This window comes from Pelobates fuscus, chromosome 5, assembly GCF_036172605.1.
Source record: "Pelobates fuscus isolate aPelFus1 chromosome 5, aPelFus1.pri, whole genome shotgun sequence".
Lineage (NCBI taxonomy): Eukaryota > Metazoa > Chordata > Amphibia > Anura > Pelobatidae > Pelobates > Pelobates fuscus.
In genome coordinates, this window is record NC_086321.1 from 88,550,309 (window position 1) to 88,576,770 (window position 26,462).

The 26,462-nt window shown below is 40.8% G+C and overlaps 1 protein-coding gene across 1 annotated transcript; it reads left to right on the forward strand.

The window, feature by feature from the left end:
* Window positions 1-3,634: 3,634 nt before the first annotated feature.
* On the forward strand, window positions 3,635-25,747 carry GPBP1 (GC-rich promoter binding protein 1). Its single transcript, XM_063456907.1, has 10 exons — window positions 3,635-3,834; window positions 6,185-6,308; window positions 7,093-7,216; window positions 7,779-7,996; window positions 9,397-9,463; window positions 10,668-10,837; window positions 12,035-12,166; window positions 18,323-18,495; window positions 21,125-21,224; window positions 25,072-25,747. Exons 2-10 carry the CDS (start codon window positions 6,243-6,245, stop codon window positions 25,219-25,221), a joined length of 1,200 nt encoding a protein of 399 aa, XP_063312977.1. The 5' UTR covers window positions 3,635-3,834; window positions 6,185-6,242; the 3' UTR covers window positions 25,222-25,747.
* Window positions 25,748-26,462: the final 715 nt, after the last annotated feature.

Below are 26,462 nucleotides of genomic sequence, written 5' to 3' on the forward strand. Positions count from 1 at the left end.
TCCCAAACCCTAATTTGGCATTCACAATACGAATGTAAAGGAGAGGTATCAAGATGTAGATACCTAAATATAGACTATAGTGTGTGCCATTTAGGAGTAGGAGAACCTAAGTGCTTCAGTCCAGAGTATCAACCTCGTACAATTTGGTTGACTCTCAGGAATGGAGATCCTCAGGGGACCCTAATTAATAAGACGGTGTTAGAATCCGTACATTCTTCGGGTGTTCTGCTATTTGATGCATGTAAGGCGATATCAAGTGGTAGAAAACCGTGGAATGTATGTGGGGATCTTAGATGGGAGAGGACGTATGGGTCTAATGATAAATATATTTGTCCCAGTAGTAAAAATAAATATGTGAGTCCTAGATGCCCAAATAAAGACTATAACTTTTGTCCATATTGGTCTTGTGTGGGGTGGGCGACTTGGGGACAGACAGTAGATAAAGACATGATAGTGACTAAGTTGCCGACTAGCCCTTATTGTAAGTCTATGGAATGCAACCCAGTCCATATACTTATTAATAACCCCGACAAGTTCCTAGATAAGTATGGAAATTTATTTGGGTTTCAGATATACGGGACGGGTTTAGATCCTGGGACATTATTGTTTATAGGAATAGAGACTGATACGGTATCCTCCCAGACTCATCAAGTATACCATTCCTTTTATGAAGAGATGAGTATAGATAATAAGATCCCCCATAACGCTAAAAACCTGTTCATTGACCTAGCTGAAAGTATTGCCGGTAGTCTTAATGTTACCAACTGCTATGTGTGTGGAGGTACTAACATGGGAGACCAATGGCCTTGGGAAGCAAAGGAGGTAATGTCCGGTTCTGAGGCAGTTGACCAACTAATATCTACACAAGCCGATTATCATTTGAGTGTTAGAGGTAAATCTGAGTGGAGATTAAAGACCTCCATCATAGGTTATGTTTGCATAGCAAGGAAAGGAATAATGTATAATACTTCTGTAGGAGAATTAACTTGTCTAGGGCAAAAAGCTTATGATGATGATACTAAAAATACAACTTGGTGGTCGGCTTCAAATGTCTCAGAACCATCTAACCCGTTTGCTAGATATGCCAGTTTAAAGGATGTGTGGTTTGATTTATCCATCACATCTACCTGGAGAGCCCCAGCAAATTTGTACTGGATCTGTGGTAAGAAAGCCTATTCGGAGTTGCCACAGGACTGGGAAGGGGCATGTGTGTTGGGTATGCTCAAACCATCCTTCTTCTTGTTACCGATTGAAACAGGTGAGACTTTAGGTGTTAAAGTGTATGATGTGAATCATAGGAAGAAAAGGGGACCCTTAGAGATAGGCACCTGGGAAGATAATGAATGGCCTCCCCAGCGTATCATAGATTATTATGGGCCAGCCACGTGGGCAGAAGATGGTACCTTTGGTTATAGAACCCCAATTTATATGCTCAACCGTATTATAAGATTACAGGCGGTGGTTGAGATTATTACTAATGAGACCTCACAAGCACTCAATCTTCTAGCGAAGCATAATACCAGGATGAGGACAGCAGTGTACCAAAATAGATTAGCCTTGGATTACCTTTTGGCAGTAGAGGGAGGTGTATGTGGGAAGTTTAACCTGAGCAATTGCTGTCTTCAAATAGATGACGAAGGGCAAGCAATAGCTGAGCTTACTAGCCATATGGTTAAACTAGTGCATGTGCCTACTCAGGTATGGAAAGGGTACAATCCAAGTAGTTGGTTTGGTAGCTGGTATGAGTGGTTTGGAGGGCTTAAGGCAGTGGTAGGTGGAGTCCTACTGATTTTACTGTTGTGTCTACTCCTACCGTGTCTTATACCCTTAGTAGTTAGGTCTGTGCAAAGCCTGATAGGAAGTATAGCAGAGAGGAAGGCTGCTGCACAGATAATGGCGATATATAAGTATAAGGCTCTAGATCAAGGAGAACCAATGCAGGAAGATGAGTGTTAAAAGATTCACATCATAAGATAAGTCTGGTCTGGTTCATGGTAACCTGAGGTATATGCAAACCAAGGTTAAGTGATGCCTCAAGTAATTGTGAAATATCAGAGGCATCAAAGGGGGGAATGTGATGTAATTCCAGTAAAATACAAGTTTAGCAGGCTAAGATTGCCACAAGGCATATGTATGTATATGTGTTTGTAGTATCAGTTAGTTAATTACACGTAGCTAAGATACTGTTATCACTGTACTGACCAGGTGCAGGAATGTAAGAACTGGAATTACGCGTCCCTCTCCTTTGTATCAGATGAGCCACGTGGTTAGACCGGATGGATGAGTTTAGACTCTATTTATTAAATAGGTTAAGGGTATGTGTGGGTGTAGTTAATTGTGGGAGGAGCTACAGTGCTATATAAGGAATGTACTCTATGTATTCAGTACTCAGACTTTGCTGTATTTTGGTGACGCTAGTCCCTCTGAGTCCCGATCGGTGATCCAATAAAGAATCTCTTCCTTCCTGAAGAAACCTGTGTCCATCTCTCTGTGCTTGGCTTCCGTCAGTTTCTCCGGTATCAGGATTGATTATATTCACCAGAACAAATTCCATAAGCTGTAGTTGTTCTGGTGAGTATAGTGTCCCTTTAAAAACAGCGATGATTTTTTTCATTTCTTTACCAAGATTTCTTTCTTTTTTTTCTTCTTTTTTTTTTATGAAGTATATTTCCTTTTAAAACTCAATGAAAGAATTGTTATAATAATAAAAAATGTTTTGAGGTGACAGTTGACCTTTAATTAATCAGTTTAAGAATACCGCCTGTCCTACTGTCCGGTTCGGTTCCTTAGTGACCCACCCATGTCTGGGACACCAGGGAACTGCTCCCAGTCAGCTCAGTATGTGATGTGGGCAATAGGACCATGCAGTGGGCACTTCAGCAACTATGCATGGCCTGGCCTGCGTGATTCTGCCTGGGAGACTTCAGTCAACCTGATATGCATTGACGCCAGGTTGATATACCCCTTTGGTGGGTGTGTGAGACTGCACCCTGTGTAGATGAGCTTTACCAGTGATGCAAGTTGCGTAACGGCCCCCAGCTTTCCAAACCCAGTTTTACAGTTTTAAACATTCTACTAGCTAACAATTGTCTTTTGTTTACACCTATATTTTTCCAAGTTGTTTAGTCTATTTAATTTATTTTGCACATTAAGTGGAATAGATAAGCCTTTAGGTATTTATTGTTTTTTCCTCATATCCATACACATTTGACCCCAATTTTCATAATTTTGGTAGATGTCATTTTTTGTTTTGTTTTGACCTATTTAGTAGATGAGCCGCTGCTGAGTATAATTCTAAACAACACTTTTTCAAACAGGTCAAGCTATACAGAGATGACATTAATCCACTTTATAACTTGGGGTGTGATAAGTTAGCTACACCTTTGACCCCACAAGTCTTTGTTTGCCAAATGTTTTATTTTTACATATTTGGGGACCTTCTTTTCTCCTGACATACATGGAGAAATGGACTTGGTATCTCTCTCCAAATGATCACTGTTTGTGTGTACACATGGATATTAGTAGAACTCAGTTATAAGGTCTTAAGGCTTTCTGCACAGCTATTACATGGATTACGACAGTTCTGAAGCGGGCTGGTCCCGCCCACCTGCCTATGAATACAGGAAGTAGAAAAGGCAGGCAGGCAGGCCTTGGAAGGAGTGATACAGTCTGTATGTGTAACAAGCTATCCCAAAAAGGGAACAGACACTCGTGGACCACAACTACTTCATTAGTATGGGATCCTTTGGATGCCATTATACTTGAGAACAAAGTATTCATACAGTGTAAAGACATTGACCCAGTGGGAGAGGAGACTCATTAATTGAGCCCCTGGTGAGATATTTATTTTTCTCTTATTGTGCCTGTCCACTTACTGGGAAGCATTTAGAGCTTTGCATTTTTTTTTTTTTTTTACTTTTTGTTGCTGTTTTGGAGGTGTGTATTATCTCTGTAACTGAGGTCTTGATTTGTATGTATTGTGTTTTCAAAGCTATTACATTTAATAACTGGTGGAATGCTTCACAAAACTCCCAAGGATATTAATCCACTTTTTGCTGACATGTTTACCAATAATGAGGGATATAACACTATTGCTGCACTGTGTCCACATTGATTTTAAGCTCCAACTGCTAGAATTTTTTTATTTATTTATTTTTTAACTTTCCTATTTTTTCTGTCATCTCCAATGGATGTTACTTTTTATTTATGCTAGCTTTTTTTTTTCCTCTAAGGTTAACAAAGAACCAATAGAGGGTGCTGTGGCAATATACAAGTTTTTTTTTTTTTTTTTTTTATATGCAGTAAAGCGATATTTGTATAGTTTTGGTTCTTGGGTTATTCAGATTATAGGTTGCCTCCTTTTTTAATAAACAAAACCCTTTTAAACGAATGCTAGCATTGTCTTAATTCGCACATTGAGGTCCCTCTGTGCTGGATATGTCTCCTCCTCTGATGTCATGCCAATGGAGATACTAATGCGCATGAGCGTCGAACCGTGTGCACATTACAACTTCACCATAGGAAAGCAATAAATCCGTACTCTCCTATGGAGATTCTGAACTTCCTCATGCAAAGCGTGAAGATGTTTAATGGAGTTAAACTCTGTGAAAATGCAGGAAGCTCATGTAGTTGCTGTCAGTATGCAGGGTTAAGGGAACAGGGACACTGCACCCAGACCATGCCAATGAGATTAAGTGGTCTAGGGGCCTAGTGTTGCTTTAAATTTACTGGCTAGCAGTGAATTACCAATCTCCTGACCGCTGCAGCTCTTCTGTTGAGATCCTCCACCTGGATGACCGCTGATCCAGTCCAATGTGTTTCGTAGAGAAATAGTGGAGACTTGCTGGGTGTTTGTTAAGTTAAAGGATCACTATAGTGTCAGGAAAACAAACTTGTTTTCCTGACACTGTCATCCTTGGGGGACCATCACCCTCAGGGCCCCCCTCACGCTGGGCTGAAGGGGTTAAAACCCCTTCAACCACTTAACTTAATCCAGCGCTGGGCTCCCTCGGCGCTTGTGACCTCTTCTCCCCGCTGACGTCATCTCCTGAGTGGAGCGCACGTGTGCGGCATGAGCCGTGCGCACTTTCTAACAGTCCATTGGAAAGCATTTCTCAATGCTTTCCTATGGGCGTTCTGCACGCTGCATGTGAATTTCGCATCCAGCGTTGCAGAAACCCCTCTAGTGGCTGTCAGGAAAACAGCCACTAGAGTCTGGATTTACCCTATGTAAACATAGCAGTTTCTCTGAAACTGCTATGTTTACATAGCAAGGGTTAAAACCTGATGGACCTGGCACCCAGACCACTTCTTTGAGCCGAAGTGGTCTGGGTGACTAGTGTCACTTTAAGCCAGTTGTATGCATATTATCTCCTAATATGCAATAGGTGCCTGGATTGTGCCATGTGGGGTTCAGTTAACTGCAGTTAGTAAGAACCTGAAATTTGGCATCTGATTCCTACTTTAGTGAAAAAAGCCTGTCCCATAAATAACCTTTTGTGACAGATTCATTCCGGGTAGGAATAATGAGCTATCTATACACTCAGTAACTCCAAAAACATTTATCAAATGAGAGATGCAAGCCATATTTATCTTTTGCACCTGTGCTCATGAAAATGGCATATAATTAACACTGCAAAGAAGTAGTATCTTATTCTGAGGCAGCAAGTTTGAGCATGGTTTTTATGAAATGCTGTTTTTTTTTTTTTGTTTTTTTTTTAGCTTTGGGATTGCTCAAATCGTGGTAGTCCCTGCTTTGTTTTATGGGATCTCTGGATTGCACTAATATTTATTTACGGAATTCATAGAACTGGCTGGCTGGCTTTAAACTAACTGGTGTAGAATTTCTATTGCCAAAAACCTGGACATGTAGTACCCTTGATTTGGTGCTCTGAACCTTTTGGGTCACTGAATAGTCTTAGATGGACCATATCCTCATTAATATTACGAAGGCACAGTTCTATAGGGAGTGTAACTTGGATTTTGTTTATATGGAACATTTCCCACATTTTAATTCTACTGCCAAGGACTAAACTCCCAGTCTTGGTTTCTGCAACAAGCAGAGGGCACACATTTTGCAGGGACAAACTCTGATTTGGGCTACATTTCCTATGTATGTTATGAAAGAGATTTAGATTCTTGTAATGAGGTGTGTGTTTTAATTTTTTTTTTTAAATTTTACTAGGGCACTGAAATGACCTGTTAGAGGCTTGTCTGTCTTTTATTCAAGTGACGTGGTCTAAATGGCACAGCATGACTTCGCTCCAGCCTGGCTTAACTTTCCCACACTCTCATCCACCTCTTCAAAGGTAAATACTCAACTTTTAATTTGTACTTCTGTACTGCACTAGAGTGGATGCAGTTTAACTGGTTAAAAGGTAATTTTGAGAACAGTAGCAGACTGTGGTGACATCTTCATATTTTTTTTTTTCTTTTATCTAAAAACTCAGTTTTACAAAAGGAGGGAGGGCTCTTTCTGGTACCTGTAGCCACATTTTCATTTGTCACAAAGTAACATACACTTATCAGTATGTTTCTGTATTATCTTTTTTTAAATTTACGAGCATTACAGGGATATCCCTGTAATGATAACAACCAGTAGATGGTGGGAATAGTGCAATAGTACACTTTACCTGTATTACAGAAAGGATTTTATTCTAGAATCTTAAAGGACAGCTGTCACCTCAAAACGACTTTGTCTTTTCAGCCATATACATGCACCTTAGTTTGTTTGTGTGGTTGGGTTTTTTTTTTTTTTTTTTTTAACTATAGTCTTCCCTGCTTCTGTGAAGTTGGGAAGACATAGAGACCAATTGACCAAGGTGCATGTATGTGGCTAAAGGACCTGGTCATCTAGTAAAGGTAGGGATTTACTTCTTATTTATTTTTTTAATCTTCAAAAGCTTTATTTTATTCAAAAAAACAACAAACAACTAGAGTGTTCCTTTTTTTCCCCCTCAAAACAAACATCCAAAGTACTTCAGTATGCTGTCCTGTTAAAAAGAGGGGGGGAAAAAAAAAAAGTGGATTCATATTCTGTATACTGCCTGCTAACTTTTATTATGGAAAATGTTTTATGACTTGTCTATGCAGTACTCTTCAAATATTGAGAAGCATACTGACACGTCTGCTCGCCAAGATGCCTGGTGCAGTGCAATACGACGACATCACAGTTCTTCAGAGAATTTAGACTCTGCTTTTGCAGATTCCAGTTGGAGTAGGTAGTTTTCCATACATTCTGTTTCTAATGGGTTCAATAAATTTTAATCCTTGCGTTGATATGGGAATAGTCCATTTTAGGCTAAAATAGTGCTGTTGGGCATACAGTAGGAAGTATTCAAACTTTGCAGTGACGATGATCCCAGGATTAAAGTTCTAATACAGCAAGATTTTACAAAGTGAAGTCCAATAAAGAAGCCGTGCACCAAAAAATACAAAATACTTGTTTTGTCCTAAACAAGTACTTATTCATAGGCAATTAGGTTTTTTTTTTGTTTTTTTTGTTTTTTTTAATTGTACAAACCTGTCAAAGTTTATTACTAAACCTATTTAGAACAGCCAATTTGCAACAAGGGCCTCAGTTTAGTAATTCATATTTTTAATATAATTTTTGTTTTTTTTTGATAAACTTTTCAAATTATCATTTTTTTTTTTTTTTGTGTTTATGGCAATTTTTTTTTATTTTTAGCTTTTAATTTTTATCATACATTTAGAATGTTAAATATTCTTGGAAGTATTGATCATTCTCCCTGATGGGTCTTTTTGCTCTTTGAACAAAGGTAATTTTGGAAGGAAAGAGAAAAATGTCTGGCATTCACAAAGCCGGAATGGAGCAGAAAATATAAATCCGCGTATGGCATACAGCAGTACTAGTTCACGCTTTTGCACTAGCACTTTCCACGGTGGAAAAAGTAATCAGGAGAGCACTACTTTTGAGCATGAGATTACATGGAAAGAGGATTGGGAACGATGCAAGCCGTTTCCAGCTATTGATTTTGTAAGTATTTATCTTCTGAGTGGTTACTTGAAGTCGTAGCACTTCAATTTGTAAATCATATATTTGTACTACAGTCCTGTTTTTGGTCCATCCCTGTGGGATGAGTTGTAAAGACGAAAGTATCACATGATGGAAGCTGTGTTTTTAAGTAGGGATGCACCGAAATTTCTGCAGACAAAATTGTTTGGTTTTTTCAATCTTTTTTTTTATTGAATTTTTTTTTTAATTCACATTTTTTTATTTTTGTAGTGCATAGTTTAACAGACATGCTTGCATTGACCATTCAGATGATTATATATCACAATGAAAGATAGTAATGATTACATGAAATGTTAAGAATACTGCACATGGGGGACACTAGAGTCTAATATGTCTTTCATATTAGATTCATAAAAAAGTCTAATAATAAAATTATAGGAAAAAACTATTTTAAAATCCTTGGGGGGGAAAGTTGGTTTCAGTTTTCAGCCAGTGGCCTCCTGAAGTTTTGGTGCGTCTCTATTTTTAAGCATGGGTGATTGACATCCTTTGTCAAAGTGACACCATTACTTTAGACACAGGATTTCTGGATTCCAGCATGTCACGATTGAGCAAAATCTTGGCTCTGGAGCAGAGGTTGTCACCCAGTTTTGAGGTTGGTTTTATTTCCATTTGCTAGAGTATGTGTAGGATATAGGGTAAACTAGGTGTCTGTATGTGTGCGCGCACTCTGCCAATGAGACCCACGTATGCGCAATTTGTACGTCAGCTTGTTACATGCTGGCCTTAACCATCCGACTTCTAGTGCCTGGAGTCTAGTGCCATATAGTGGAAAGTCTCTCTTCATGATTTGGTAACACACTGTTTTTAAAATGATCGCTCTGAAGACACCGCTCTCCTTATGAGATGCAAAGAATTCCAGCCACTACAAGTTGTTTCATGCGACTTGTATGCAATATGATCCACAAAATGGAGTGTACCAAAAAAGGTATCTGTCAAGCCAAGTAAAGGTTCCATTAAAGAAAAATGGCAAAGTAATTGTAATCAGTGACACTTTTTTTTAGAAACCTAAAATATTCACCTATTGGAATTGGGTGGTAGCAGCACAAATCTCTATGGATATAAGCAGGAAATGCCTTGCATTCATCCATTTGATATCAGACCATTATGGCTCAACCATAGTGAATTGTATGTGTATTCATTTTAAAAATGTTTTTCGCTTTTCTGTCTCGTGTCTGTTGCATTGATGATTCATTAAATGTTGTAGGCTATATATATATATATATATATATATATATATATATATATATATATATATATATATATATATATATATATATATATTTTTTTTTTTTCTTTTCTTTTTTTCAAAAAACTCTTTTGATTAGTGTTGAGACTTGTGCTATTTTGTTTTTATTCAGCCTTCTTATTACCCGGAGAATGACGTAGAACTGAGCGAAACGAAGTCTGTTACTACAAGTGTATGGGGTAAGTTCATTATTTGTCTCAAAATATAGACTTCATACTCTGTGCAGCAAAACCTGCCCCTTGTGCCACAGTTTTTATTTTCTTAAATGCATGTAGCAGTGAATCTCTTGTAATATATAAAGCTCACAAAGGAAGTGGAAAGGTAAGTTTGTAGTGACAGTGCCACCTCAAGTTCACCCTTATCTGCCATCCAGTGCCATGTCCGACTCCTCACTGCTACACAAATCCTTAATTACAATCACAAAGCTTTGTCTTTGTCCAGTCATATCTTTGCATTTCTATGAGAAGCATCTGTTTAGTTGTCTTGCATTCACTGTCAGGTCATAAAGGACTAGTATAAGGGACGATTTATGCATACTGACACATGACAATCGCTTTTCATCCAATTTTACAAAATCCATTAAAACATGGATTTATTTGTAAATCTATTAAAGGAACACTCTTAAGCATCAAACTATACATTGGTGTATAGGTTATGTACCATGCAGTCTCGCTGCCAAACTATCACTAGAGTTGTAGTTGCCCTGCAATACCACTACTGTAGTTTCTCAAACTGCAATGTTTTACATTACAGGGCTAAAGAGGCATAGCACCAGATCACTTCAATGAAATGAAGTGGTCTGGGTGCCTATAGTGTGTTTGCAAAAAAGTTCAATTTCGGCTGGTAAAATAATACCCACAATCAGTCAACATAATCCCATAGAAGAGCAAACTCCATGGACAGAGGAGAGCAAAATGGAGGCACCCAGGTATTGAGATCCAGCACACAGAAGACCATAAATATGAAGTGGCATGGGAAGAAGTATGATCCTTAAGATGCAGGAGGCATAATAAAAGGTCTGGGGGGAAACGCAAGTTTCTATAACAAGTTGTGTTCCAAATAAGTTAGGTTTAAATAATAAATAAATAGGTTTTAGTTTTGTCCTCTAAAATACACGAATTCTAGAAAAGTGACCCGAAATTCTAAATTTAAAAAAAAAAAAAAAAAAATGTATCTGAACTTCTCTGACTAGAACTGCCTTTTATGACTTTCTTGATTTTGTTATTGCTCTGCAACTTTGATGTCAAAATTGCAATTCCACTGTTTCTCCCGAATAGTAACCTTTAAATGGCGTTGACAGCTGATGAAGGTGACAAGCTTTGTAGAAAGGTTTATAAGTGTAGTAAAAAAAATGTAATATTTGTCTTGATTTTTAAATTCCAGAATACCCTTTAATTACCAAATCTAGAACATCACCAATGCTTGTGACTAAGCAGGGTATGAATGATGACTTCCCATCAGAATATCCAATTGAAACCAGTACCTATATTCAGCCAGCAAATAACATGACAGAAGCTCCTAAAACTCAAACCTCGAACGAATCTTCTCCTGGGGTAAGAAGGCACTTGTATAACTTATACATTTATGAGTAACGTTCACTTTGGTAAAGTGTTGGTTTGAAGCAACATAGGAGCGGTTATCTGTTTAATTTGTCTTTCCTTCGCAAATACAATCTGTATGTGGGTTATAACCCTTAATTACCGGAGCAAAAATATGTAATATTTGAAGTAAGTTCTGCAAAGTCTTTTTAACATTTCCTAAGCACACTGCCTCTGACCTTGGCCCATGTTGTATGACATTGACATTCATAATGTGAAAGTGACTCCACATTAATTCTTCATTGCAGGGCTAAAATGACAGGGTACTGCACCCCGAGTAATGAGTGCCCTACTGTTCTCTGCCCTTCTGAAACTTAACACTCTCTCCCTCTGACACTACTTGCCTATCCTATGGTGATTTGCAGCCAACCCACTCTTCCATGCATCTGATATTAAGTGGTGTAGTGGGATTTTGTTTTTCTTCCAAACATTTTGCCCTTTGTCTGTCTTCTCCCTCTCCAGAGGTTCCTTCCATCTGTCTACCTACATTTCTGTTATATAGTCCTTTTTTTTTACTTTTTCCTTTATAATGTTTCTGCTTGGCTTCCTCACTTTCTCTCCTGACATTTCATCTATCATGTTCATTCAACATCCAACCACTATTGTCCAACCTAATAGCTTGATAATCTACAGAGTAAGGTCAGATAAGAACTTATAACCATGAGACTAACTACAGACATCCTGCAATACCTTTAACCAATATCTGCTTTGACTCGCGCTTCTCCCCCTGTCTGATCACATCTCTTATCTTGTGTTGTCAGTGTGCCCTTACATCCTAAACTTAATGCAGATTTCTTATTCTTCTATCCCAACACATATTTAGTGATCGAACAAGACTGTCTGGTGTGTTTCCCTCTGCCCTCAAACTCATCCTAACAAATCTTGAACTTTGCTTCACTTCTTAGCTTCCCTCCGTTTATCAGTACGAACACTTGCCCCACTTCATTCTGGTGTCCACTTCCTTCATTCTACTGTGTGAAGCCTTCACTAATGTGACAAATGGTTATAGTAATAGGTAGCTCAAGTTAAATCAACAAGGAAAAGCTTTTATAGAAGTAATATAACAAAAGGTAAAATCTGCATTTATTTTGAAATCGGTTGACCCTGGTTTTGTGTTTAAAATGTATTTGCTTTGTCATAACTGTCTTGCAGGAACACAATCCTCAATGTGAGGGAAAAAATATTCAAAGTGATATTTGTCTAGATTCGGCTTGTGACATCTTCAACTCAAATGCATCTTTCTTTGATGGCTTTCTAAATGTGCCGGAAAGTCGCCTGAATGAGGTATATATCTATCTTTGTAGTATCAGAAACTAATCTGTTACTTCTGTTAAACACCCTGCACAAGTGAACAACTCTTTGGCTATTATTTTAAAGACTGATTCTTGCAGTCCTTAACTAAATGTCCCAGAATCGCTTTCACCTCCCAAAAAGGGGTTAATCCCGCCCCCTTTTCCCAGAGTTCCATCTTTATACAAGTCCTTTTCTTTGATCTCCTTCCCCCAGCTATACTATAACGTTCTGTAAGAATTGACCAGTTAGGGTTGGTTTCTGGGTAGATTGGACAGTATGGCTTTGGAAAACATACTTCATGGTTACACCAGGGGCGTATCTTCCGCGAGGCTCTCCCTGCTCAGCTCCTTCGCGCGCCGCAGGGAGAGATCACAAATCAGCCCTCTCTTGCCACCTGCCTGGAGATAAACTAGCCGCCTGGCCAGCAACCCCTCTTGACCCCAGGTATACAGCCTGACTATAATACTTAAAATGGAACCATCTATACTAACCGGTACGAAAAAAAATTCCTTCTAATCAATGTTGTGGATGTAAAGGTGTGTGTGTGGGTTTTTTTTTTTTTTTTTTTACAAATCCATGAATGTAAAAGGTTGATCATTAATAAAATGGGTCTGAGTAGCTTTGGATGGGCTAGTTTACGTCTCTGGTCCCAGTGAAATCTTTACTGTATGCTGAAGCAGACTATAGCATTTGGCCATAAATAAATCTTTTGGCTTGGTAGCGAGTGTCAACTCATTCGATTTAATTTCTAAAATATTGACGTGGAGAACAGTCTGTCCTGCTTCTGAATAGAGTATTATATGAAATAATATGAGTAATGTGAGTTTGCAGATCACTTTCCCTGAAAGTTAGTTACACGTGTTTTTTGTTTTCTGTGTAGCAATCATGTTTTTTCCCCATGAAAAACTAAATACAATATTTGGATGGTTTGGCTTCATTTCAGGAAGTGTTTTTTGTTGAATATGGGCAATTATGACTTTGTACTTTCAAGTATCTTCTTTAAGAAGTAGACAAATGGGATCTGGTGAATTATACGATTTATAACAATGCAAGTTCTAAGGATGAGTTACTTGTTTGCTTGCTATATAAAATGTTGCCATATTGTAAATGAACGACCTTTTGATGGCTGCACGGTCAACTTTGCAGATTTTTGTGGTAACTTTTAAATAAAATCACCATTACAGCGTTCTTAATACTTTTTAAATGTGGATGAACCCCATCTCTTAATTGCTGTTACCTTGATTCTTGCAGCAATACTTAGGCCGAATACATTTTAAAAGATCATGTTCATTTGTTCCCCATGTATTTGTTAAAATCCATCTTCCATTATACAGCATACATAGTGTGTGTGTGATTGTAAGGGATCCTGTGTGTCTGAGTGATTCTGTGTCAGGGACTGTCTGTGAGTCAGTGATTTTGTCAAATCAGAGTGTTTGTGAGTCAGTCAAAGTGTTAGTCTTTAACAGGAAGAGATGTGTCCTTGACAGGAAGGGGTGGGACAAATTTAAATTAAGGAGTGCCCAAGCTCTGTCATACCTAGGACAGCACAGATCCATAAATATACCTCTGGATTACACCTAGATCTTCTGATCCCCTAATAACATGCATGGAAAAACTGGTTGGCAGGAGAACTGATGGAGGGATGTAAGCAGTGGCGTACACACAACCCATGGGGCCCCGGTGCGAAAACTGATCTGTGGGCCCCCCCCCCGCTTACTCTGCGCGGGCTGTGGCTGCAACACATGGCGGGCGGGCACCTGGTCGCAGGGCTGCGACCCGTGCGACCGCGGTATGTACGCCAGTGCATGCATAAACACATACACTTAAAGGACCACTACAGACACCCAGATCAAATCAGCTCAATGAAGTGGTCTGGGTGCCAGGTCTCTCTAGTTTTAACCCTGCAGCTGAAAACAGCAGTTTCAGAGAAACTGCTATGTTTCACTGAGGGTTAATCCATCTCTAGTGGCTGTCTCATTGACAGCCGCTAGAGGATTTTCTGCGATTCTCACTGTGAAAATCACAGTGAGAAGACGCTGAACGTCCATAGGAAAGCATTGAGTAATGCTTTCCTATATGGGCGGTTTGAATGCGCGCGTGGCTCTTGCCACGCATGTGCATTCGGAGCTGAGAGGCGGATCGGGACGGAGAGATCCCCAGCGCCAAGGGAGCCCGGCGCTGGAGAAAGGTAAGTGCTTTAGACACACACACACACACACTCTCATGAACAGACGCACAAATTTACTGACAGACACACACTCAGTGACAGACGCACACAAACATACTCAGTAACAGACACACACACTAACACTAACACACTCTAAAACTAACACACTCACTAACACACTCACTAACACACTCACTAACACACTCACTAACACACTCACTAACACACTCACTAACACACTCACTAACACACTCACTAACACACTCACTAACACACTCACTAACACACTCACTAACACACTCACTAACACACTCACTAACACACTCACTAACACACTCACTAACACACTCACTAACACACTCACTAACACACTCACTAACACACTCACTAACACACTCACTAACACACTCACTAACACACTCACTAACACACTCACTAACACACACTCACTAACACACACTCACTAACACACACTCACTAACACACACTCACTAACACACACTCACTAACACACACTCACTAACACACACTCACTAACACACACTCACTAACACACACTCACTAACACACACTCACTAACACACACTCACTAACACACACTCACTAACACACACTCACTAACACACACTCACTAACACACACTCACTAACACACACTCACTAACACACACTCACTAACACACACTCACTAACACACACTCACTAACACACACTCACTAACACACACTCACTAACACACACTCACTAACACACACTCACTAACACACACTCACTAACACACACTCACTAACACACACTCACTAACACACACTCACTAACACACACTCACTAACACACACTCACTAACACACACTCACTAACACACACTCACTAACACACACTCACTAACACACACTCACTAACACACACTCACTAACACACACTCACTAACACACACTCACTAACACACACTCACTAACACACACTCACTAACACACACTCACTAACACACACTCACTAACACACACTCACTAACACACACTCACTAACACACACTCACTAACACACACTCACTAACACACACTCACTAACACACACTCACTAACACACACTCACTAACACACACTCACTAACACACACTCACTAACACACACTCACTAACACACACTCACTAACACACACTCACTAACACACACTCACTAACACACACTCACTAACACACACTCACTAACACACACTCACTAACACACACTCACTAACACACACTCACTAACACACACTCACTAACACACACTCACTAACACACACTCACTAACACACACTCACTAACACACACTCACTAACACACACTCACTAACACACACTCACTAACACACACTCACTAACACACACTCACTAACACACACTCACTAACACACACTCACTAACACACACTCACTAACACACACTCACTAACACACACTCACTAACACACACTCACTAACACACACTCACTAACACACACTCACTAACACACACTCACTAACACACACTCACTAACACACACTCACTAACACACACTCACTAACACACACTCACTAACACACACTCACTAACACACACTCACTAACACACACTCACTAACACACACTCACTAACACACACTCACTAACACACACTCACTAACACACACTCACTAACACACACTCACTAACACACACTCACTAACACACACTCACTAACACACACTCACTAACACACACTCACTAACACACACTCACTAACACACACTCACTAACACACACTCACTAACACACACTCACTAACACACACTCACTAACACACACTCACTAACACACACTCACTAACACACACTCACTAACACACACTCACTAACACACACTCACTAACACACACTCACTAACACACACTCACTAACACACACTCACTAACACACACTCACTAACACACACTCACTAACACACACTCACTAACACACACTCACTAACACACACTCACTAACACACACTCACTAACACACACTCACTAACACACACTCACTAACACACACTCACTAACACACACTCACTAACACACACTCACTAACACACACTCACTAACACACACTCACTAACACACACTCACTAACACACACTCACTAACACACACTCACTAACACACACTCACTAACACACACTCACTAACACACACTCACTAACACACACTCACTAACACACACTCACTAACACACACTCACTAACACACACTCACTAACACACACTCACTAACACACACTCACTAACACACACTCACTAACACACACTCACTAACACACACTCACTAACACACACTCACTAACACACACTCACTAACACACACTCACTAACACACACTCACTAACACACACTCACTAACACACACTCACTCACTAACACACACTCACTAACACACTCTCACTCACTAACACACTCTCACTCACTAACACACTCTCACTCACTCACACACTCTCACTCACTAACACACTCTCACTCACTCACACACTCTCACTCACTCACACTCACACTCTCACTCACACTCTCACTCACTACCACTCTCACTAACACACACTCACTAAACACACACACGTTTTTTCTGGTTTTTTTTTTTAAATTTAATCCCCCCAGCCTCCTTACCTGTGTGAGAGCTGGGGGGATTCCCTGGGGTCCAGTGGTGTCACCCGGCTGGCGGGCGCGCGAGGGAGCACTGTCCCCTGGGTGCTCCCTCTTCAGCTCCCTCGCGCGCCGCGTACTGATACCGGAGCCGGAAGATGACGTCATCTTCCGGCTCCGGTTTCAGTGCGGTGCGCGAGGGAGCTGAAGAGGGAGCACCCAGGGGACAGTGCTCCCTCGCGCGCCCGCCAGCCGGGTGACAGCAGGGCCAGCCTCGGGGGGCCCGGAGGTGGCCGGCTCCTGGGCCCCCCAGCAGAAGAGGCTGGCCCTGTGGGTACATACCGGGTCGCAGGGGCGGCCGGGCCCCCTGGTGGGCCGGGCCCGGTTGCAGCCGCGACCCCTGCGACCCTGGTATGTACGCCACTGGATGTAAGCTATTGTTTCTTTAGCGGTGTGCTGTAAAATGCAACTCAAAGCTTTGATCAGTATCATACTGTTATCAAGTAGATGACCCGAAGTTGTGAAACCAGTCACATACACAGAAATTTGTATACAATATTGCAGTTTTGCATATCAACTTCTTACAGGTGAGAACCATAAATAACAAGGGGGTTGTCTTATTATCCCTCCCTTCACCCTCTTCACAAAAATGACTTGGTGACTAGGGTGCCCCAAGCAGGCTCTGTGCAGGTTGAGGTTGCATGGCGGGGAAATATTTGAGTCGGTGCTCTGACAAGAAAAAAAATAGCTATAGGATTTACCTATCGGTGAGCAGCCACTGGTTGTAACTTTGGTCTTTCAGCTTCTTAGTAGGTAGTTCCCTAATCCTTGTAGGATTCACATAACTAGCCCCAAGAGCTATTCTATTGTACTCTTAAATATGTCAATCCCAAAAGATACCAATTTAGGTAGTTATCTACTAAACTGCTGCAAGAGGCAGCTGCAACAAGATTTATTTTTCCAAACTAATTTCTGAAACGAAAATGGTAAAATTTGTCCGAAATTGATAGTTTCTGATAAGCAGGCTATAGTGATTATAGTGGTTTCTTTGTTTCATGGTCTCACTATGACCTTATGACATCTGTACAGTACCATCCATGAATAAGCTGTGAAACACATCCTTGTACAAATGTGTTCATGCTTAATGTTTAAAGAAACGGCTTACACAAACTTGTCTCAATGCTCTTGATTATGGATGAAACTCAAAACTGGCTAGGTTTCAGGACAGTGACCTTTTGTTGTATTGCATACAATGCTTTTTAATATTTCTCTCTACACCACTATAGTCTGAACGGGACAAAAATAAACTGTTAGGGCGTGGAAGTAATTTAATTCTTCAAACTCTATAGAGAAAAATATTTGCTTTTATTTGTAGGGGGCTGGTGATTTCCATAACCAGATGTCAACATGCCAAGAAAGAGAATTAGAGCTAAACTTTGATACAGAAGAAGTAACCAATGGCAATTCTGTGATTTCGGAAACCTTGTCAAGGTCTCCAATGTTTCCTGAAACAGATGTACTTTCAAGTTCACTGGAAGCTGAGCACAGGTGAGGTTTCAATGGCTTTTTGAAGAATATGTAGACTAAAGCTTTCATAGTGTTTGAAGCAAAATTTTACTTTCACTACAACGTATGTAGTGGTTTTGGGGGGGCGGGACTGGACTTTGAACTCCCTCCATAGTCGTATGCCAATAGAGTGTAACCTGTCGAGCGTTTGCTTTTTAATTTGCTCAGTAGCGATATTGGGTCAGACTATCTGGAAAAACTGCTGCTCAACCTTGCCTGTTTTAATTCCTCTGTGTAGAAATGCATTAGGCAAGGTAGACTGAGCAGCAGGTGGTCACAGCAGTGCAGTTTAACTGAATATGGCTGCTCAGCCATATAGTGGAACTTTCTAAATGTGTTTATTTTATTTTTTTTATTCTAGTTTAATAGTGTAAAAAGACACGTCTATCAAGTTTAGTGTGTTTTTTTTTTTTTTTGTATTTTTGTAGTGCATAAGCTGATAACCGGTTGTTGCGAGGTACGCCAAAGGCATTCCTCCAACGCATAAAAGACATTTGAAACATATATAGGTACATGCAAAATCAAGCACAATTTTTATGTTTAGAGAGAGTTTAGGTAATTAACAGTAGATGGTCTAACCGCTGATTCTGTCTCATATCTGTAGGTAATATCACTGATATGTCTAGTCAGCTAGTTTGGGGCATAAGAGTGGTATTCGATTAGTGTTATTCAGGCTTAGTCTAGCTTTTATGTCAGAGAAGAGGCAAGATTGTTACACTGACCCTGACTATCTGCATTGCTGTTCTCTTACTGTATTAGTCGCAGTAGCATAGGTTATAAAAGTAGAAGTACAAAGTAAAGTTAACATTAAGTGCTAGCAATATACGTTACAGGACTGTTACGTGTGCCCTAGGAGTTGCATGCCAGGGGTGGTAGAGTCCTCAGTATAGCTGTGTGTTCAGCCAATTCCCCGTTGGGGCCAAGCTACATTTTGCCACAGGAGTCCCAGAACATTTATTTTGCCCTTGTACTGCCAGTCCCAAAATCCTGTACATCGTTGCATCTTGGCTGTTGTCGGGTAGCGGCGTTTTCTTCCCGGGCCTTGTCCCCTGTGTCGCCTTTGAGCCTTTAGTTGGCGCTGTGGCGTGGGCCTTCTCCGCCAGGAAGTATTGGGAGCATGGAGTCTGTGTGCCGGGCTGGCGTGTGGTGGAGCTGCAGTAGGGTTGCCGAGTAGATCTGCGTTGGTGCCGTGCCCGGATGAGTGTGGGTCTAGGGCGGCTGTGCATGCGCCCGTTCGCCTGCTGGGAGTTTGGTAGCGGTGACAGCCTTGTGAAGGTAGGAGGCTGTGGCGGGGCTCGCAAGTGCAGCTTACCCTCCAGCTTCCTCCAGAATGCCTCAAAGTGGCCGCGGATTCGTGAGAGGATGTCTCGTGTTGGGTCAGTTAGGGTCTCAGCGCTTGTCTCTTCCGACATTTTAGGTAGGTCTTTGCTGTCCTGTCTTGGTGCCTTTTTGCTTCTCCGTATGCCCGGGGTAGCCACCCCTGGATGGACCGGGATTACCCCCGCCGGTCCGGGGGGTGGAAGGGGGGTACAGGGCTTTCTTGTGCCTCAATATGCCTCCAGGCTGAGGGAGCGGCCGCCTCCCCCGCCCGTCGCGCACCAGGCGGCTGTGTCTGTCGCGGTTCCATCTGGTCCCAATCGGATTGCCCGGCGTCCCATCGTGTGCCCCCTGTTGTGGGTGGCAGGAGGGTGCCTGGGATTGCCGCTTGTGTCGCCTGTAGGGGCCTTATTTTTCTCGTTTCGACGCGTTTACGCGGGAGCTCGTGGAGAACACGTCTCTCCGCCATGCTGGTCAGGCCCCGCCCCCTTCCATCTTTTTAGCCAGAGAATTCCACATCCTTATTCTTACGTTTTAAAAAAAAAAAAAAATCCCTATCCTCTTCCTTGGACTAAATCTCCTTTCTTCCAGTATAAATGTGACCATGTGTCCTATGTCTAGTCCTACCTATATGGTTACATCTGGTTTGCTTGGGTCAATTTAGGAGGCATGGAAGAGACAACTGCATGTAAAATATATAGTGTATTTCCTAGCGCATTTTCACATTCCTATGTCACGCTGGAGCTGGATTGAAGCATACAATTGGTGGAAAGTATCAGAGTGGTCTTCAAGAAACTTTATCAAACTGGCATTGTGGCTAAGAGGATCTACAGGTCTCTTAATTTCACGTTTATGTATCCTCCTGTCTCTAATAATTGTGTACTAATTCATGTAGTGTTATATCCAGGAACAACAAAAGGAAATCTCTGCTAATTGTTGTTGGGCCATCTAGCCAAGCACTTTGTTGTGGCTAGATATCAGCTTACGGGCAGGGCTCTCTTACCTCTTGTATTTGTCTGTGTATATTGTACGTTTCTCCACTAATTGTACAGCGCTGCGGAATCTGACGATTTATAAATGGCAATAAATAATAATAATAATTGCGGTCTTACAAGAGACGTTCTAGGCATTCTGGTTAAGAGATCCTCAAAAGTAGCAAACTGCTAACTTGGTTTTGATAAATGTTCCATTTTGGCTGCACTTTTGTTTCATTATATTGCTTCCAACATTCTAATTTAATTGTAGGACTCTAAACAATATCTTTGTACCACTTTGATTTTTATTTTTTTTCCAGGTTGTTGAAGGAAATGGGTTGGCAGGAAGATGCTGATAATGATATTTATGCTCCCTTAACAGAAGAGGAGTTGAGGGAATTCAAGGCCATTAGCGAGCAGGTAATATAATTAATATTAGAAGGGCTTTAGATTGTAAGCTCATTTCACCTACAGCACTATTTCCTGTATGCCAAACATGGTTTTTGTTAGACTGTTTGCCAGTTGTACTGCACTGACTATGTTGGCACTAAATATTATTGTACATTCATTAAAATTGGTGAATTGCTAAATTTGCACTAAACTTGTACTAATGGGTAAGCTTCTCTGCAAATCTGCCATTGTTACTATTTTGCAATTTAGGTTTATTCACTGAATATAAAGCGTAACTTCAATCTACTGCAAAATCTATAGCTATATTGGTAACCATAGTTTCGGATCCCTGTCGGACCACCTCACCAGTAAGTGTCCCTGGGCAGGATATATATCTATATCTAATCACACACTCTCCCACCTCAGTAATAGAGTAACCCGAACCAAGAAAGGAATGCCGGTTCGGACATCGCCTGAATTAGCAATGTGGTGACAAGTGGGCTACTAGAACAAACCAGTCCTAGTCTTGCTTGACTGCTACAACAGCAGACCCAATGAGAGGGGCTACATGAACCATCTGTGGGAACTAGGAAGGAATAGACAATCTACCCTGATACAGATCCAATTTGACCTGTTCTATTCAGGGGAACCCAAATTGTTTTCAAGTGCACTTGGAAAAGCGTGAATTAGACATGACTCGTGTTGGCTATCAAAATAAACCTCTGACCTTTATTTTGTCAGTTGTGTTTTTTTTTTTTTTTTGTTGTAACTCTTTATTTTTGCTGTGCATGAATAACAACCGCTTGTCAGCAATGCCACAACAGCATATTCCAACACATTGAGCATACAGATTTGTCAACTGTTATATAGCATTTAGATAGAGCAAACACAATTTTTATGTAATAAGGCAGGCTAGGTACACATAGGTTATTCGCATTCGTTATAATAAGTTACATCGTCGCTTGGTAACAGTAGTTTAGGGTGAACGTTTCTGTTGCATATCCTCGCTTATAAGTAGTTTGTATGTTAATGTATGCTTTGCTATGCTTTAGTCTGATGTGTCAGGGAGGGTTACACATGCAGGTGTACATGCAGATTGACTTATTGACATATAATAAAATAGTAAGGTAACAAGCGTAACTGAATCAAGTATTTAAAGTAATACAATGCTAAAAGTGATTTCGCCTATAAGCAGCCAGAGCGCAATTTAGTGTCAGTTTTGTTTTTATACACTAGTGCTTATGTGCAAATAATCATAGAACAGTAGATGCAAGGGAGTGAAGGGAGTACAGATAAGACATAGGGATGAACGTCATGTACATATAACAGATAAGTTCTGTTATGTACATGAAGGTACAGACTGATTTAGGAGAGACGGCTCAGGTGGGGGGGGGGGGGGCGCGCGCGCGCGCTCTCGCTATCTGCTCACGGAACATATATGGTCTTAAGTGTCTTTTTAAGCATTTCCAAGTTAGCCTATATTAAGATTGGCTATCTAATAAGACCCCTATAAGATTGAACCTAGGAATCAATTTTCACAACCCCATCCCCAAAAAGGCTAGTTAAACATCTGAGCATTGCCAAGAAGAAGGAATTGTCACAATTGAAGTTGGATGGACTACACAAAACATCATACATGAGCCACATGGAGGAAGACACCGATATTTGGGCATACTTGGGTTGCCAACCCAAATCGTCTCCAAGGGTGCATAACCTCAGATATAAGAAAGATGATCCTAGAAAAGTCCTTGACAATATGACCGAAGATCACTGGTAAATTGCCACCAGACTGTATACAAGTTAGTGAACATCCACAGCAGAACACATCAACAGGCTCTTATATGAAAGACGAACCATGCCCACCATGGAAATGCAGAATGGAAGCCAAGATAAAGTAAACACATTTGGGAGATATCAAACAGTGAGTAGCCCACATTAAGAGTTGGCTAGCCCCAGGACCCAACATGATCCACACCTAATGGGTAAAGAAACGAGCAATGCTGCATGAATGCCTAGTGGCACAAATGAACCTGCTGCTAGCAACGGGTTCCTAATATGACTGGCTAACACAAGGCAGGGAAATACTGGTCATGAAGGACCCTCACAAGGGATCACCATCTAACCACAAACAAATCACCTGCCTTCCAATAACATGGAAGGTCCTGTCAGGCTTCATAGCCTCAAAGATTCAAGGACATACAAGACAGTAAGCGCCTTCATCAAGAGTTCAATGGGCACGTGGAAAACTGCTCAAGAAGCCAATTCCAGGACTGTATCTCAAACACATGGCAACATGAGGAAGAGGCAAGGAGAATAGCAACATCTCACCTTCAGAGAGTCACCGGTTCTGAAGTTCCAGCTCAGTGTCAAAAATGAGATCAAAGCCATTAACACATCCCCTACCAGTCATCCGGTACCCAGCTTAAATGATAATGTGACCAAGAAAATAGCTGGTCACCATGTTTGACAACCCAGAGACCACTCTCACTATTAATGGATGATTCCCCCTGAAATCAAGCACCCAGAGACTGTACACCAGCAGGAAGGAGATTGTTGCTTAATGGTCAGGGTCAGTCCTGGATGAAACAAAACTTCCACAAGTACACCACAAAGATGGCTCCTAAAGATGAATTGTTAAGGGAATGACTGACAATAGAGGATACAGAAAGGAAGTGGTTCCATGGCGAGACTAACCCACCATTTGCCGGTGGTACATGGAGAGATGTGGCACAATCTAAAACATTTTTACCAGTGGTTGGGAAAAGGCAGGACTGAAATACTGCACATAGGCACTAATTCTAGCGGCACAGGCACTTTGCACTAGATCAATAGAAGCAGGGTCTAGCACAACAGGCATGACCTAAGGTGTAGATTGTGCAAAGAGGCCTCTGACCAGCCAGCAAATGGTAACCAGGTGCAAGATAATGGCAGGGACAGCATACACTGAGGCACAATAAAGTTGCTGGTATTGTTCCAAGAATATGGGCCTGACCTGCCCAGGTCCATAAGGGAGATAGCACAAAGGGTCATTGAGAATGACAGTGCTAAGATCTTGTGGGACTTTCAGATCCAGACAAACCAGTAGTGGCCAACCAACCTGACGCTGATCGTAGAGAATAACAAGACTAGAGTGGTGGATGTGTCAATACTCTGTGACAACTTCAGGAAGAAGGAACATGAGCAGATGGCCAAATACCAAGGAGTAAAAGAGTAGCTAAAAAGGATGCAAAAAGTTTTTTATTCCAAATGAAATGTAGAATGTTTCCATTCATGAGCCAAAGCATGGACTTTGATCCACGAGTCGACTGTAGTCTCAGGTTAACTGCCTGAACACCACTTTTTTTTTATTTTTATTTTTATTTTTGATTCATAGTAAAAATATATTGGAACACTTTAATCGTAGCCTCTAGTGTTGCAGGAGTGTCTGCCTGCAGTATATTGGTACACATACTGCTCAATTGTCTTAACACAAAACTTGCTATGTAAAGGCAAGTATGTTTCAGCTATATTTGTACTACAATTTGACTGTATCTTGGTTAACGGAATAGCTGAATTATCAAACTGGCAGCATCTTGGTCGATTTGTATAAATTGACTTACCATTTCTTGTTTAAACTAATTCTCTTGATACAAAGGCAAGACTGCCCCCCCTCACTGTTACTCTAATGCAGGCTTCCCCAAACTCTGGCCCTTCAGATGTTGCTGAAGTATAACTCCCATGATTCTCTGCCTATCTATTTCATTCATAGAATCATGGGAGTTATAGTTCAGCAACATCTGGAGGGCTGGAGTTTGGGGAAGCTTGCTCTAATTCAACCCCAACTCCTACCTTCAGTCTAATCACTGTCTGGTTTTTTTTGTTTTGTTTTTTTTAATAGCTTCAAAAGAATGGTCTCCGTAAACAAGGTTTCATGAAAAACTGTCTTTCGCTTGATTTCAAGCTCTCGTCATGGAAAAATGGCAATCTTGCCACAAATGGTAATGAGGAGTCTGAGACCAGCAGCAGTGACACCTCTGACGACATGTGAAGGTTTTCTTTAGTTCTGCAAAAACTGTACCACGTTTGATTCTAATTGTACTAAAGCCTTGTCTTGCGATCTCGTAATGGCTCACTTTGGCTGAGTCTCTGCACCCTTTCATGTATTTATTTTCAATTTTTTTACACCTGGATTCTCACTCAGGCTTAAGTCTGACATAAATTATATACTTTAATTCCTTCATCTCTCTGATTAGCAGTGTGACACTAACAATTTGGGGCTACTTCTTGTTTGACTTATCCGGTTTTGTAGTATTTGCCAAGGTGTTTGTGTTTTTTTTTTTTTGTTTTTTTTGTTTTTTTTTGTTTTTTTTTAAGCTTGACTCTTGAAATCCAATCAGATTGTTTTTGTGCTAAATGTTGGATGTTTTTGTTGAGTCTATGCAACATAACTATTTGCAATTATGCAGGTTAAAAGCATTTAATTTCTACACTTCACAATTAAGGTTATTTGGGTTGTTGCAAAAGCCTAGAACTTGACTAAAAATGTTGTTAAAAATAAAATGTTTTGATATTAACGTGGGACTGTCACTTTGCATGTTTTTTGGTTTAATTTTCATTAAAACTAACATTGGTTTTTAGTTTTGCATGGGATTTATAACAGGGCTGGGCACATGCTAGATCATCTCCAGATGTTCTAGAACTTCCGCTATCATGATACTCTGCTAATCTATTTGCCCAATTCAAATGTAGAAATCAACTTTTCTCGTGGATGGCAAGATACTTGGTAATGGCCAGTGCTTAAAGGGACATTTTAAGTATTAAAACCACTTTAGCTTGAGAACGTGGTTTTGGTATATAGATCATGCACCTGCAGCCACACTGCTTATTCCTGTGCCATTTAGGAGTGAAATCACGGTTAAAGCAGCCTTGGTCACATCTCCCCTGCCTGTGACTGACACTGCTTCATTAAGCTAAAGTTGGTTTGGTACCTAGTGTTCAATATCTGATTTAACCACCTGGTCAAAAGAATCAGAGGTGCAAACTGCAGGTATTATGGACTGAGCAACAAAATAGATGCTCCTTGATTATTGAGATCCTGGACACAAAGACCATAAATATTAAGCAATGGGGCAATTGTAATACATACAGAAGGCATAAACAGAAGAAAATGACAGTGCCACTAACAATGTTGGTCTTAAAGGACCACTATAGTGCCAGGAAAACCTACTTGTTTTCCGGGCTCTAGGGGGTGGAAGCAGGCCTGTCGCTACCCGACAGGCAAAACAAGCA

Bases quoted from the DNA above. Each gene is read 5' to 3' on its own strand.
- GPBP1 (XM_063456907.1), top strand. From the start codon at position 6,243: ATGGCACAGCATGACTTCGCTCCAGCCTGGCTTAACTTTCCCACACTC. The intron at 9,464-10,667 runs GTAAGTTCATTA...TTTAAATTCCAG, and splicing joins TGTTACTACAAGTGTATGGG to AATACCCTTTAATTACCAAA. The intron at 18,496-21,124 runs GTGAGGTTTCAA...TTTTTTTTCCAG, and splicing joins TCACTGGAAGCTGAGCACAG to GTTGTTGAAGGAAATGGGTT.